Consider the following 15,795-nt stretch of genomic DNA (forward strand, 5'->3'; position numbering starts at 1 on the left):
AGGACAATATTCTAGCAATGAACATGACAAAGTCCTTGCCCCTCTGTGCCCTTACATTGTAGTGGGGGTGACAGACGGCAAGCAGGTCCACAAATAACTGTAATGTAAGCTCACACGATATTTACGACTGAAGAAAATTAAAGAGGGTAAGGCGACAGACCGTGACCTGGGGAGATGAGGCTGGTTTTGATGGGACTGTCCGGAAGGCATCTTTGGAGAGGTGACTCTGGGCAGAATATGAGAGCAGTGAGGGACCCAGACTCTTGCCTGTCTGGTGGGGGGGCATTCCGGGAGGGGTCAGCCAGGGCAAAGGCTCTGCAGTGGAATGGAATTGGCATATTTGAAGGATGATAAGAGGGTCAATCTGACTGGACTGCATTGAACATGGTAGAGGTGAGGCCGGAGAGAGAGCCAGGAGCCAGATCCGGTTGGGCCTTACAGGCAACGGTCAAGGTATTGGACTTTGTTCTAAGTATAATAGGAAGTCATTTTTAAAAATAACTCTATCAGTTTTTTTAAAAATGTTTTATTGATTTTTTTTTTTTTTTTAGCAAGAGAGGAAGGGAGAGAGAGATAAACATGGATATGCAAGAGAAACATCGATCGGCTGCTTCCTGCACGCCCCCTACTGGGGATCGAGCCGCCACCCCAGGCATATGCCCTGACCGGGAATCAAACTGGGACTTCTTAGTCCATGGGACTGACGCTCAATCACTGAGCCACACTGGCTGGGCCACTCTAGCAGTTGTATGGAAAGTGAAGTATTGGGGAGCATGAGAAGGAACTGGGAGATTCAGAAGCTATTGCAACATTCCCGATGAGAGACTAGGGTGAACTCGACTGGGGCCAGTGATGGAGGACGTAGGAAGTAATTGGAATGAAGAGTATTTTGATGGTTAATGTGATTTGCTGATGGATGGATTTGGGGTGTGGGAGTTAGAGCAACAGCTCTGCTCTAGTTCTCCAGTTGGAGGATCCCAAGAACCATGGTCATAACCCCACCATCACCCCCACTCCATGCCCCAGAGTGAACAGGATCCACGGCACTTGAGTTCGTGGCCCCTCAATAAAGGTGAACAAGCAAAGCCTTAAATGGCTTTCATAATTTAAAATAAAATTTAAATTTTAAATGTGATATGTTTTCAGTAAATAATAAAGATTCTGCTTGCTTTTGCCCTGGCTGGTTATGCTCAGTGGTTAGAGTGTTGGTTTGTGGACTGGAGAGTCCCAGGTTCGGTTCCCGCTAAGGGCATGTACCTCTGTTGCAGTTTGTCCCCGGCCCTGGTTGGGGTCGTATGGGTGGCAGTAACTCAATGTGTCTCTCTCACATCGACGTTTCTCCCTCTCTCTTCCTCTCTCTTTTCCTCCTGCTCTATCTGAGATACATGAAAAATGTCCTCGGGTGAGGATAATAAAAACAAACCACCACCACCACCTTTCCTTAGCAACCTTTCCAAACCACAGCAGATGTTCCTTAGAAAAACAAAATAAATAGCAATTTTCAGCAAGAAGAGACTCATTATCATAGGCTCGTAATGAAGTTCATTGTTTGGTGTACTGGGAAGACTGAGTGGAATGCACAGTCCTTCTGCTGGACAGGAATCCTGGACACAGTCAGGACAGTTCATGGTGGAAAGGGGGCGGATGTTGGAAAGTCCGGTTTTCCTCTCCTCAGCTTAGGAGTTTGAAATTTTAAATGATTTTCTCTTAGAAACAATGCTCAGAGTTGGGTGGACTCGTTTTGGATTTCCTGTTTCCTTCCCTTTCTTCCTTCCTCCAAGGCTGTTGATCAGATTTTCCCCTGCAAAAAATAACTCGACACACTTTATAGTATCTAAATTTCCCTAAGACAGTGATATTATTGCTTTCTCATACTTTTTTTTTTTAATGTGCAAAATTGAAATTACATGATGTTGGGGGGGTCAGCTATTTCTTGACGTTTCTCTGAATAATTGCCCCAGGAATCCACTCCACTCTAAATTAGCGGAGTCTTTGGACAGTCTCTTGTTCTATAAGACCACATGGACAGCCTGTGATTAGATATATTCATAGCACTGACATTAAAAGGGGGCTGGTCAAACTGTCAGCTCTTGCTTCGTACCTGTGGGGACTCGAGCTTGTTAAAGAACGCAGTCATGTTCAGAGCGCCCCCTGGTTCTAAAGCCACCACGACCACTTTGGGAGGCGAGTACCCTGTGAAGATCGTGGATCCTCTCATTGGCTCATGGAGCTGGTCACTTTGCCTGTAGCAGGGCGTCAGTGTTTAGTTTTATGACGCCAGGCAGCCATGCCCATCTGTGGCCAGACACGGCCACCAGGCCCAGGTCTCCGGCAGCATCTGTCCCCGGGACCATGGGCACCTCAGGGCTTCAGCTACCACCGCAGTGGCTTCCGACCCATGTTTTTACATTTCCTTGAAAACTTTTTATATTGTTTTAGTATTAAAAAGTGATATAAATATTGTGTTGTTTTTTTTTTCATCAAAATTAACCCCCGTGGCTTAGAAATAAAATGATGGAACATCTCTATCCCTAAGTCCACCCTTGCCGACCGTCTTCACCTCAGCAGCAAGGCCTCTGACCCCTTTCATACGGTGCTGTCTAAATCTGCTTCTAAGGTTCAGATCACTGTGTGAGTTCCAGAGCCGCCCTGTTGCGCAAAAGGCCGGATCACTTTCCTTCGGATCACCTCTCGCTGGCTCCCGTTATTGCTGGGGGTTACAGCACTTTAAGGTGTGAGGCAGGAAGAGGGTCACCCTGCCCCAGGTGTTTCTCTCTGAAAACATTTGCTTCCTGGTGTCGTTGTCTGTGATCCCTCTGCCGGAGTGAAGTGCGGGTGTGGAGAGGCACGAGTACTTGGACAGCGTGAGCAGCGCCTTGTATCTAACAGCACGTCCACTTGCCAGTCTTTCAAGTGCTCGGTGTATTTCATTTCCAGGTCTGTTTATCTACTGCACGTGTAGAGTGTCCTGGTCGTGTCTTTATGTGCTGCGATTTCCAGAGGACCCGTGTGTGCGTGTGTGTGCGTGTACGTACCACCTAGCACAATGCCATGAACAATGATATTTGAATAATGCCTGTGCTGTTGATGAGGTTCACGAGCGCTGGTGGAGAAGGGGTCGGCTGCGCCTTTTAGTGCTCTTGCTTTACTAGAAGCTGACACAGAAACAGCGTGGTCTAGATAGGGAAGCGACGAACTGGGGTGTTTCTGAAGGTAATAAATAACCTACCTTGAGTAAGATAGCGACAGGCACTTTCTGAAGTGTGTTACGTGCATGAAATACACAGTTCCCTCCTGCAGTCGGTTGGTTGAGTTCCCTCATCTCAGAGCTAAGGAACCTCATGCAGAGGGAAGTTAGGTAACTTGCTGACGTCATATGGCAAGTAAGCGTGGCGCCAGGTTCTACACAGTCACCTTGATGCCGCCTCGGCACCCCAGCTGCTCAGCCCTCTCGGGTGGGCTCCCTGCAGGCTGAGCTGCCCACCCGGAAGCCCTCTGCTCAGTTCATGGCTGCGCGTCTTTCTGGAACATCAGCAGCTCTGCTCTAGATTTGTCCATTTCCTCCCTCAGGATTCTTACAACCCATCTTTCAAAGATGGTACGTTCTGTGCCGTGTAGAACACAGTTTGTGGTTTATAATACACACGCACACACACACACACACACACACGGGCTGCTTTGGGGGAAGAGAGTGATAATAAATTAATGGCGTATTTAGAAGTGGGTGGATTTGTTGGAACAGATAAAAAAATCCATCTTTCAATATCTGTATTTTCTAATTTGAGCACTCCTTAGAATTTAGGATTCGACTACACGAAACATTCTTAAAGCATCCTGATCGTCCTTGTTGCATATTTTACATGTTCCGGTGTAAAGGGAAAGCTTATGTTTCTGTACAAGTAGTATTTCATCATCTCTGACACAAAGTTCAAGAGAGCTCAGTGAGAAAATCCTCGTGTTTGGGAGCGTTGAACAGACGTGTGTAACTGTTGCGTCAGCTTTCCAAAGTAGTTTATGCAGGGCCCCTTGAGTAATGTATCCGCTTCTAAATGAAAGCGTGGTCGGCGCTGGTACTCCTGCCCACAGCGCAGAGCGGGGACAGCGCAGAGCGGGGACAGCGCAGAGCGGGGACAGCGCAGAGCGGGGACAGCTGATTCCTGCCGTCGGCACAGGTTGCTCTGAGTAGCTTACTGCTGTGGGTGAGAGGCAGAGGGGATCGGCCCTCCTTGCCATTCCCTTTGTTAGAGCCACAGCCTCCCTGAATGTGCACAGAAACCGCGGGAGTTCTCACCAGAGATGTTGCACGGCTGTGACCGTGGCGTGGCTCCAGGACTGCGCTGTTACTGCCCTCATCGCAGCCTTTGCTCTCTGGGCTTCTGTCAGCAGAAACACCGCCCCTCTGTTCTCTTCTCCGGCATCCTTTGTTTGCCCCGGACCTAGAACCTCACTAAGCGCCACAGACACACCTGCTCATCCAGTCTTCACTGTTATTCTTATAGTGTTATAGCTTCTGTATGTTATCCTTATGTGTATTCTATGTTATCCTTATGTGTATTATTGTCTGATTATTATTGCTTTGGTTTCACAAATTAAGGAGCCGAGGTTCAGAGAGTTTAGATCATTTGCCCGAGTCACACAGCTAGTGATGGAATCAGAGATCAGAATCCGGGCATTTTCTGATTTGAAGACGGTTCCTTGCCCATCTGTCATGGATCTGGAAGGGCACACTGGTTTCCAGCCCCTCGTTTTGTGGATGATCACATTGTAGCTCACAGAGAGGGACATGCCAGGGTCTCAGGCCCCGCCGTGGTCTTCAGACCGCTGTGCTCTCCCCGCTGCACCACGGGACTCCCAGTTGTCACCCTTTCTCTGGACAGTGGCTGACCACTCACACCAGGTGTCCTGAATGCGTTTGCTTTGCCAGAATTGGCTGTCTATAGAAACAACAGGAGTTGAGTTTTCATTAGCAAGTGTGAAAAATGTAGATTAAGAAATTTAGATAGCAGCTGGGATATGATATATTGAAGGCCAGCAGGTATAAATGCTTCTGGGCTCTCACCCTCCTTTTGCAACAAGCAAACAAGTGAGCTCACCGCCAGCCCTGACTGCTGCGGCGCCCCCGCCCCCTCGGGGTGCGGTATAGTCAGTGCCCAGTGCAGCGGGGACCCTGCCTTCTCCTCTCTAGGGATTTCCCTGTCCACGTTCAGAACTCTGGTAGGACACGAATTCTTCTCTCTCTCCATGTCCAGCTGTGGTCCCCTTCACCTGTGTTCAACTGGATGCCCTCTGTACCACGTGGCTGCTGGGGCTTTGGGCTTCCTGTAGGGATGGGGGGCTCTGCGTTAGGGATCAGTACAGCAAAAATACCTTCCAATGACATTGTTATTGTTGTTTCATAGTCATATCTCACCCAGCAGTTGGATCAGAAAAAGTCCCCAGTATAGGACTTCAGTTTCTGGTTTAGTTAGTAGTCAGTGGGACAGAGAGGAGCCAGTTACGATAAATGTCACACAACTTGAAGGAACCCCTGAGGCAAGGACAGACCCCTGACTTTGGCTATATGAGCCCGAAGCCTCTTGACTACTGGAAAGTCTCGCTGCCTTGACCTTGGGAAGGCTGACCACCTTCTCTGGGTGGTGGGGAGTGGCCACCAAGGTCTCAGGCACAGAAAGCCTGAGTAACCTTTTCCAAGTGCATGGCGTTTCTGGGGCCTGGGTCTCTGGGGAGCTGTGTTTGATGGCCTCTGGTTCTTAACTTGGCAGGTCCAGGAACTCAATTTTGTCACGGTGTTTTCAGAAGTGTTTGTATCAGGGGCCAGCAGATGGCTGTGGTATCAACAGGATGCCACTGGATTGAGTGTGGCCATTTGACAGCGACCAGAATTTCTTTTCACCTCTGGGCTGAGGGAATTGAATTTGTGGTTGACAGGAGGCTGGGGAGTAGGGCAAGGGGAATGAGACGAAGGGAGAGGACCTTACGTGGATCCGAGATCGGTGAGGCCTGGCGAACCTCCCATAGCGAGCGTCTCCAGTGACCAGAACACGCCCCGTCCTGACAGTAGACCTCTCTGGTGGATAGCCAGGGACAGATGCTGTACGTCCCCCTCTCCGGGTCTTTTACTGCCTTTTGAGCAGAGCACGTTGTAACTGATTTCGGTCTGGCTCCCATGATCGCTGTCACACACAGGACTTCTTTTCCGAGCTCACGCCGGTTATGCCCAGGGAGCCTCCCAATCTCTTTAGCTGCCTACTTCCAGACAGTCTCTGGGGTACTGCCAAAGCTGCCCGTTGTCACCAGCTGCATACGTATATACACACATAAAGTCAATACATGTTTTTAAGTGAACATTTTATCGATACATAATGTAGTGCAGAAAAGTGTACAAATTAAGAGTACAGCTTGATACATTTTCAGTTATTGGAGCTGTAGAGCCAGCACTCAGAGCAAGAAAGAAATCACTGTTGCCTGGCCGATGTGGCTCAGTGGTTGAGCGTGGGCCTGATCCCCAGTGGGGAGCATGCAGGAGGCGGCCAATTGATGTTCTCTCTGATTGACGTTTCTCTCTCTGTCTCCCTCTCCCTTCCTTTCTCTAAAATCAATAAAGAAAAAAAAAAAAAAGAGGTCGGCACCCACGACCTCTCGTGCCCCCTTTAAGCCACTAGCCCCTCAAAAGGAGCTGCTGTCCTGCCCTCTAACATCATAGGTTTAATTACTTTTGCCTGTTTTTGAGCGTTATAGCTCAAAACTCATGGTGCACTCTTCTTCTACATAATAGTTTTTTTTTAAAACTTTTATTGAATTTATTGGGGTGACATTGGTTAATAAGATTATCTAGGTTTCGGGTGCATTTTTGTAATACTTACCAGGCAGGGGAGACACTGTGATTATGACTGCACGCTCTTTTTGCTCAACGTGATACTTGTTTACTTGTTGCACGTAGCAAATAGTACATTGGCAGCATTGCTGCAACATATTCCATTGTAGTAATAGATCATTTGTCAGTGTATTCTGCCATTGGTGAACATTTGGGTTGTTTCAACTTGGGACTATGATAGTGTGGCTATTATCATCTTGTATAGGTCATTAGGGTGAATCAACTATATTTTGAATCTGAGTTTGCTCTCTAAGCTAATTTTATCTCAGAGTTCTGAGAGTACATTATTGTCACTGCCATGGACAGGCTGCAGGACCCTGAGCATCCAGTCAGTGCCCTTTTTGCTATACCATGATGCCCTCTGTGGACGTGGCCAATCTCCTGCCAGGTTGCAAATCCACCCACTAACTAGTCCGTAGTTAGTACTTGAAAGAGTGTGTTGATGAGGGAGTGGAGCCTAAAATATTGGGCTGCAGTGAAAAGCAAAAATGAAGCTTGCTTAGTTCTGTCTGCCTCTGCAGTATCCCACCTGCTGCAATCATTGTGCAAGGAAGGACAAATCGAGGGGGAAAGGCAGGTTTGAGATGCACTAAAGCAAGAGGGTGGAAGGGCCTTCCTGGGTGGGTGTGAGTCACCAGACTTAGAGGTGCATGAAGTTAGGAACCATCTCAACCGCCAGGTGTGGCTGTTGTCTTCCAGAAGAAACCTGGCGGGGACCACGACACGGAGCTTCCTCGGGAGACGGCTGGTGGCTGGTTTCTTTTTCTTTCCTTTGGGAAGTTTTGGCACGCTAGTGAGAGTGAGTACTGCCGGTTCCGAGGGGAGAGGAGAAGGGTTATTGGCACTTGGTCGTCCCCAGGAACCGGGCATCCTTGGCATCTGGACAGCCCTGAAGTGAGCGTCAGGCCCAGGCGAGGGCTGCAGGCTTCTCACGGGCTCTTTGTTGCCCTGGGCACTCTTTTTCTCTGAGCCTTCCTTATGAACAGTGTCCCCCACGAAGACTTTGACTTCGTTTATTTTTTAAATATGTTCTTATTGGTTATTTAGATGGGAAGAAAGGGAAAGAGAGATAGAAACATTGATGTGAGAGAGAAACATTGATTGGCTGCCTCCTGCGCGCCCCCTGCTGGGGATCCAGCCTGCAACCTGGGCATGTGCCCTGACTGGGAATCGAACCGGGACCTCTCAGTTCGTGGGCTGACGCTCAACTACTGAGCCACACCAGCCGGGCTTGGCTTTATTTTTTTTATACCACTCATAACAGTAAAACCACAGGAGCAAGTTGGCATGGCCTAATCCAGAAAGAATATTCTTTAAACTCATTCAAAACCAAGGCTCACTGGTAAGGGTTTCTCTCTTACCATTTTATATAAAAGATGGACATATTTTTTTAGGAATACGGAAGGGGGAAATAGATGTTTGGTGGTATCTAGCACAGGATTAGAGATATGCAGTGGTAAAGAGAATTAAGAGGACCTTTAAGAAATGCCAGAAGGGTTTATTTGCACTCACTGAATTGACTTCAGTTTATTTGCAGTTTTTAAAGACACAGCCATTGCCCTGGCCGGTTTGGCTCAGCGGTTGGAGCGTCGGCCTGCGGTACAGAGAGACCCGGGTTCGATTCCCGCTAAGGGCATGTACCTCGGTTGCAGTTTGTCCCCGGCCCTGGTTGGTCGTGTGGGTGGCAGCCACTCGATGTGTCCCTTCACATCGATGTTTCTCTCTCTCGATCTCTTCCTCTCTCTCCCTCCCGCTCTATCAGAACAAAAAATGGAAAAATGTCCTCGGGTGAGGATAAAAAAAATAAATAAATAAAGACACAGCCATTGTCCAGCTCCCCAGTTTAATTTTAAGGTCTCTTCGGTGGCGTGTGGTTGTTCAGAAATATATGCTTTCTCTTGCCCTGGCTGGTTTGGCTCAGCGGTTAGAGCGTTGGCCTGCGGTCCAGAGAGACCCGGGTTTGGTTTCCACTAAGGGCATGTACCTCGGTTGCAGTTTGTCCCCGGCCCTGGTTGGGTCGTTCAAGTGGCAGCCACTTGATGTGTCCCTTTCACGTCGATGTTTCTCTCTCTCTCTCTCCCCCTCCCTCTCTTTCTGAACAAAAAATGAAAAAATGTCCTCGAGTAAGGATAGGAAAAAAAAAAAGAAAGAAACATGCTTTCTCGTTCCATATTAGTGCCTTATATCTGTCTTTTCACATAGGAATAAGGCAGATTGTCCTGGTCACTGTTTCTGTAAAATGCCCACATCGCCTTGAACATAGCCCTTTAGCCCATGGGGAGGTAACTCAAGCTCCGGCTACTCAGAGGCAGAGCCCAAACTCACCATCCGTACGTTTTCCTTCCATCCAGAAGGGCCTCGTGTGCCCCTCGGCTAGTCGGAGCACGTGACCAGTAGAAAGGAGCCCAGGATCTACTCTGTTCGCTGTGATCCGGTCTGATTCACTCTTGGAAGAAGAATATTTGGGCATATGTAATTCACAATGCAGTCACGTGCACTAGTGAGCTGTTGCTTTGTAACAGATCATCCCAGAATTTAGGAGTTCAAAACAACGAACACTAATTATTTCATGTTTCCTGGGTGCAGCTTGGCTGTGTCCTCTGGCTCAGGCTGTCCCCCAGGGCTGCCGTCACCTCAAGGCCCGACGGGGAGGATCTGAGTCTGAGCTCACTCACCAGGGGCCCGTTGGCCCCAGGCCACCACCGGAGGATGGCTTCAGGCTTCCTTCTGAGAGAGCCCGACAGCAGTTGCTGTTGTTTTGTGATCTTTGGAAGTGATACCCCATCACTTTGGCCTCTTTCTACAAGAAGTCTCCAGGGTCAGCCCCTGCTCCAGGTGACTGTGGGTACCTTGGAGGCAGGGTCACTGGAGCCCTCCAAGAGGCTACCCACCGTACTGGGGTACTGGGATTTATCATAAGAAATGTGTCTTTGAGCTTCCTCCACTGTTCCTGGCTCGCAGCTTCCAAAACCCTTGGCATTTCCTAAGCGATGAGGAGACAAAGGTGTCTTTTGTTACTGAGGTGACTTTTGGAAGCACCTAAGGATGGGGGCTGGTCACCAGCAGAGCCAACCATATCGGGGGCAGAGGGGAGCTGGAGGTCGAATCAGTAATGCAGTGAAGCATAAAACCCCAGCAGGAGAGGGTTCTCAGGCCTACAGAGTAAGCGCCAGACTTGAGATCTGAAGCCAGGTCTGATTCGCTCTCTAAGGAGTTCTTCCCACAACACCGTGGAACTTTTCACTGGCGGCCCCCGGGACTCACCCAGGTTCGAGCGTGGAACTGAGTCACGTTCTTCTCTCAGCTGTCAGTCACTCGGTCTTGTCAAGGTGGATGCCTCAGACTCCAGGCAAGGCTGGGAATAGAGTGGTACCCCTCCTCAGTCTCTTCCAGAACCTTCTTCACACTTTCCTACTTGCCTTTGCTATTTTTCTTCTTCACACAGGAGTTGTTTCAGCTTTTAGGAGTCTCACCCACCCTCACGCTCATGGATGAGGAAGGGCTTGACTACCTGTGCCCCCATGTGCACCAGCCTCGAAGTGGCCCCCTTTCCTCGTCCCAGTTCAGTGACTGTGAACCCATCTGCTTCGGTTAGATGAATGCGTGTGCACCACGCCGGCTGGTTCCACCCCTATGACCTATGGGCAGAGCTGATGGCCACATTATTTAAGAACTTCTGGAGCTGGGACCCGGGGGCCTCCAACCTGGGCAGACATCGGCTTTATTGCTGGCTCATGGCACGGTCCGTGGGTACGGGGAGAGGGCGAGGCAGCTGGGGACACTGAGCCTTGGGGGCAGCGCCTCCCGCAGCCAGCCCAGGGGTGTACCTCTGCAGGCACTGGCGTACACACGCGCCTTCCTAAGAGCAGTTGTTCATGGTACCTTCCATCCCACCCTGTCGGAGCATCCGTGGATCTTCTCTCCACAGACTGACACGGCCCGGCAGAGGCTGGCTGCCTCCGTGTCCCCGCCCCTCCCGGACTTTGGCTCCTCTTGTCCACTCTGGAGGAGACGCTGAGTTCTCAGCTCCTTTGTGGAATCGCAGCTGGTACCCCTCGGCCCAGTTCACTCATTTTCCGACCCGTCTGGCTCAGGAGCTCTTGTCATCTAAGAAGCATCGTGTGGGCTTGCCGCTGTATTTGACGACACTGAGACCCTGTCGTCTCGACCCCGCAGCAGGTGTGCTCCCCCCCAGGGAGACCCGTTGAGAACTCAGGTCTTCGAGAATCGTCCGGGGTAAGCACTCCAGACACGAGCTCGCTACTGAGCAAGGAGGTGCAGAGGGAGCAGTGAAAAGCACCCCCCTTATTTTGGGGGTGTCCCTGCTTGGTAGACGTCTGCATTTTGACACCATCAAGCCTCATAAGACACACAGTGATGTTTTTGGCAGCCATGTGACAGCCCTCTCAGGAAAGTGTCTCAGGACAACGTCCAAGACCATCCCCAGGACTCGACAGTCTCTTGGATTCACTGATTCTGCTGTTGAAATCCCCTGGACAGTGTGGCACAGGAGGAGTGAGGAGTGAGGCCCAAATCCGAGCTGCCTTCCTGACCCCTCTCTGTGCCTCTGTCTCAGATCCCCAGGTGATGCTCCAGCTCTGCCATCTGCTTGGCAAATTCCCAAGGACGTGTGGCAGTCGCGCCCTCCAGAAATGCCACCAGGGTGGCCAGGCCTGCTTCCCGTGCCCAGTCCCTGTGGCGATTGCTCAGGAACTATGTTTTTCCCAGAGGTCGCTCCACTTATTCCTTAAGGCTGTTTCCACAATTTTTTCCAGAACTAATGAACATTATTTTGTCTGTTAACCTCCTCTCTTTAAATTTTAACTAATAGTCGTGTTTGCCACTGGGCAGTCCTCGGGAACCTTGTTCTATTTGAAAATGAACTGAAGCCCTGCCTGGTTTGGCTCAGCGATTAGAGCATCAGCCCGAGGACCTAAGGGTCGTGGGTTCGATTCTGGCCAAGGGCACATACCTGGGTTGGAAGTTTCAATCTCCATTCCCAGTCGGGGTTTGGGGTCGTGCAGGAGGGAACCAACTGATGTGTCTCTGTTACATCAATGTTTCCCCCCACCCCCACCCCCATGGAAAAATATCCTCAGGTGAGGATCAACAACAACAAAAAATGGAAATGAACTGAAAAGATGTTTATTTCAGAAGTCTGTGGCTTAAAGGACACTGCAGAGACTATATGAAAGTTTAACCCCAGAAAAGACACTTGAAAAGTGCAACTAGATGAGGGAGGTGGGGAGAAGGCATGAATTGGTCAACAACAGGGTCGTCTTCAGTTTTTGCCCAGTGAGTTCTAGGACTTTCACAAAAAGTGCATCATTGGTCTCAGCCGTACCTGGCACAGACACTCAGACTTGCGGTGTTCTCTGTCCTGTGCCCTGTACTCTGAGGTCCCTGTCCAGCTGCGTGATGGGAGCGTGTACCAGAGCAGCGCACGCCCTTCCACACGGGCTCAGCCCGCCCTCTTCTCACGGGAAGCGAGTTATTCCGTGGGCCCAATGTGCACATTTTAGGAAACTTGTCTTTTTTCACACGTGAGAGATTTGCTTTAGCTTTCTACCCGTCAGACCCCCCAGTACCGAAGCAAGTCAGGTGAAGACCGTCTGTTCTGAAGTCACAGGAGCAGTCTTCACCACTCGGGCTCACAGCTCGGCTCCCAGGGACTCTGGAAGCCAGCCTGCTGTACGTCGAACTCCCGGAGCTTGTTCTTGATTGAGTGTAGTCGGGAAGCCGAGCCCAAGAGAAATGTGCTGGATTTTGGAGTTCATGGGTGCTGAGCCGTGGAGGACCCTGTGTGTCCCTAGAAGTGCAGAAACCAGAATGTGGCCTGCATCCCTTGCCTGGAGTCCCACGCGTCGGTGGCTGTCTCTTTCCTTGGCCAGCAGCCACTTCCCACCGCGCCGCCCGAGCCGGGCTTCAGCCCGTGCTCACAGCGGTCAGGATCCTGCATCCTGTGCCCGGCTGTCCTTTTGGCAGGTCCACGAATCGGCTCTTTCCTGCCCATCTGCTGGCGATGCATCCTCGAGAGGTGCCGTCACCCATGACTCCTGAGCCTGTCGTCTCCTCAAACTCGGCAGGTCTCGGAAGCTAAACCAAGTTTCAGGCCTTCTTACTTACATAGTGATGGTGATTGAGACCCTTATAAAAAGGTGAAAACAGATGCAACTGTTACTACACTCTACCGAGCGAATGTGGAGGCTTCACTGTGTCACAGCTCAGGGACCGTGTCATGGGTGCATGGGCTCTGAAGACGCACTGGTCTGGCTTGAATGCCGGTCCTGAACTTGACCGGCTGGGCTGTGTCAGCCAGGTCAGTGAGCCTCTGAGGGCTGTTTCCTCCTCTGTAGACCGTCTCAATAATACCACGGTCATAGACTTTGTAGAGAACACAGGGCATATTATATGTGAAACTGCTTGAAACATCGGTTCTTGATAAAAAAAATGTCATTTGACCTTCTCCCTGCAGTCTCCCTGGCTTGCTGCCTGTCACTTTAAAAACTGTGTAACCACATCCATGTGTCTAGCAAGGGTGGACCCTCCCCTGTATCTGTCTGTTCTGACCTGGCCTTCTAATGGGCTGGATAATGACATGGAAGGAGTCAGTCCTCCCCACTGTTGGGCGAAGGGAAGGCCTTCATCATTTTTAGTGCAAGGACACTTTATAAAAGAGAATAGTCAATACCACGGGCAGTGTTTGGGTGAGGAAAAAATGAATCCATTCACAAACACTGAGGAGGGAAAAATAAATCAGCAGTCCTCAGCTGCAACCCCGTGTCCAGAAACTCTTGCAGAAGTTAATTTTGTTCCCTTTCCTACCAAATGTGTTCTCGGAAGCTGTCTGCACCTGGTGGCCCCCAGCTTGGTGTCAGGGGGGTCCCTGGGCTTGTTAATCAGCTTGCCTTATTGTGTTTTTATTTCTCTCTCTGGGGGTAATATACTTTTTTTTTTTTTTAAATAAATGTGTAGCCTTTTTCTTCGCTAGTGAAAAGCATCATATTTCCATTTCATGTACGTACCATGGGTTGTTTTTCAGATTACGGTGTCTCGACTCCTGACACCGCCTTGTTTTGTGAGGTTACGACAGAAAGAGCCTGCTGTCCGGACTCAGGTGCGGCTCCGCCTACACCGTCGTCTGTGTTTAGCCCCTATCCGTCCTGTTATTGGTTCTAAGAGGTTTGTGATGATTATGTTGAACACCAAAATCAGTTCCTCTTCATTCTTAGGGAAATAGCATAAAGGAAAATGTACGTGGTGATTCTTCCTTTGCAAAAGGAAGGAGGTGGCCCTCGTTGTCCCCCAGAAGGAGGAGGAAATGAACTGTGGCAGTGGGGTGAGAAGCACTGTGGTGGGACAGGACAGTGCTGTCAGCAGAGTGGGGAGGGCACTGAATGGGTGTCTGCTTATCCCCACACACGCTTTCTGGACGTCTTTCAACTGAGCGACGGTCTTTACTATAACGCATCTTACAGTCACCGCACACAGCGTGGATCCCTACCACTCAGGTCTGCTCTGGTGATTCTATTAGATCTAGTTTAGCAAGTGTTTCTTGAGTGCCTACTCTGCAGCAGGGAGTGTCTGGGGCACTGGGCATACAGCAGGGACCTCTCTCTGGACAATGGTGTCCAGTCCTGGAAGGTCTGATAAGACTCTGCCTTCTTGCTCATCAGTCAACCATTGGAGGCCTGGAAACAGTAAATATAGGGGAGGGTTTTGTATCCTTATTGATGCCCTTCCTCTTAGCTGGTTTCCCAAAGCAATTTACAGATTCAGTGCAATTCCTACCAAAATACCAATGTCATCCTTCTCAGAACTAGGACAAATAATCCTAAAATTTATGTGGAACCACTGAAGACCCTGAATAACCAAAGCCATCTTGAAAGAAGAACAGAGGTGGAGATGTCATGCTCCCTGATCTCAAACTATACAACAAAGCTATAATAACCGAAATAGTATGGTACTGGCACACAAAGCAAACACATAGATCAATGGAACAGAATAGAGGACCCAGAAATTAACTCTTGCTTATATGGTCAATTAATCTATGATAAAGGAGCTAAAAATATACACAGGAGTAATGACGACAATCTCTTCAACAAGTGGTGTTGAGACAAATGGACCTGCAAAAAATAAAAATAAAACCAGACCACTCTCTATTACACCATATACAAAAATAAACTCAAAAGGGGTTGAAGCTTAAATGTAAGGTCTGAAGTCATAGAACTCCTAGAAGAAAACAGAAAGTAAACTTTCTAGCACCAGTCTGAGTAATATCTTTTTGGACACATCTCCTCGAGCAAGGGAAACACAAGAAAAAATAAACAAATGGGAATACATCAAACTAAAAAGCTTCTGCCCAGCAAAGGAAACCACCAACAAAACAAAAAGGCAACCGACTGACTGGGGAATCTATTTGCAAGTGATACATCTGATAGGGGCTGATACCCACAATATACAAGGAACTCATACGACTCAATAAGAAGGCAGTTTGGGGCAGAGAAATGCTGGTTTGTTTACACACTAGGCGGAAACCTTTGGCTTCCTGGAATTTTAAATCAAACTCAAAATCATTTGGCAAAAACTTTGAAACACCAGTTTTCCCTAACAAGCCCTTTCACTTTTTTTTTTCCTCACCTGAGGACATTTTTTGATATTTTGTTCAGATATAGTGGGAGGGAGAGAGAGAGAGAAACATCAACGTGAAAGGGACACATACGACCCAACCAGGGCCAGGGACAAACTGCAACCGAGGTACATGCCCTTAGCGGGAACCGAACCCGGGTCTCTCTGGACCGCAGGCCGACACTCTAACCGCTGAGCCAAACCGGCCAGGACTCCTTTTACTTTCTTAATGGTAGATGGGTATAATGGGCTGTTTACACACTTTGATTTAAAGCTTGTATTTTTCCTTTTTT

At 49.2% G+C, this 15,795-nt stretch overlaps 1 protein-coding gene across 1 annotated transcript in view; it reads left to right on the forward strand.

Moving 5' to 3' along the window:
• Positions 1-15,795, forward strand: part of ZDHHC14 (zinc finger DHHC-type palmitoyltransferase 14) — a 139,534-nt gene that overhangs the window by 17,576 nt on the left and 106,163 nt on the right. Inside the window, exons 2-3 of the mRNA XM_036247852.1 lie at positions 7,574-7,673; positions 13,917-14,056. Of these exons, the coding sequence (XP_036103745.1) occupies positions 7,574-7,673; positions 13,917-14,056 (240 nt within the window). The remainder of the gene's footprint in view (positions 1-7,573; positions 7,674-13,916; positions 14,057-15,795) is intronic.

Source organism: Molossus molossus, unplaced genomic scaffold, assembly GCF_014108415.1.
Source record: "Molossus molossus isolate mMolMol1 unplaced genomic scaffold, mMolMol1.p scaffold_m16_p_8, whole genome shotgun sequence".
Taxonomy (NCBI): Eukaryota; Metazoa; Chordata; class Mammalia; order Chiroptera; family Molossidae; genus Molossus; species Molossus molossus.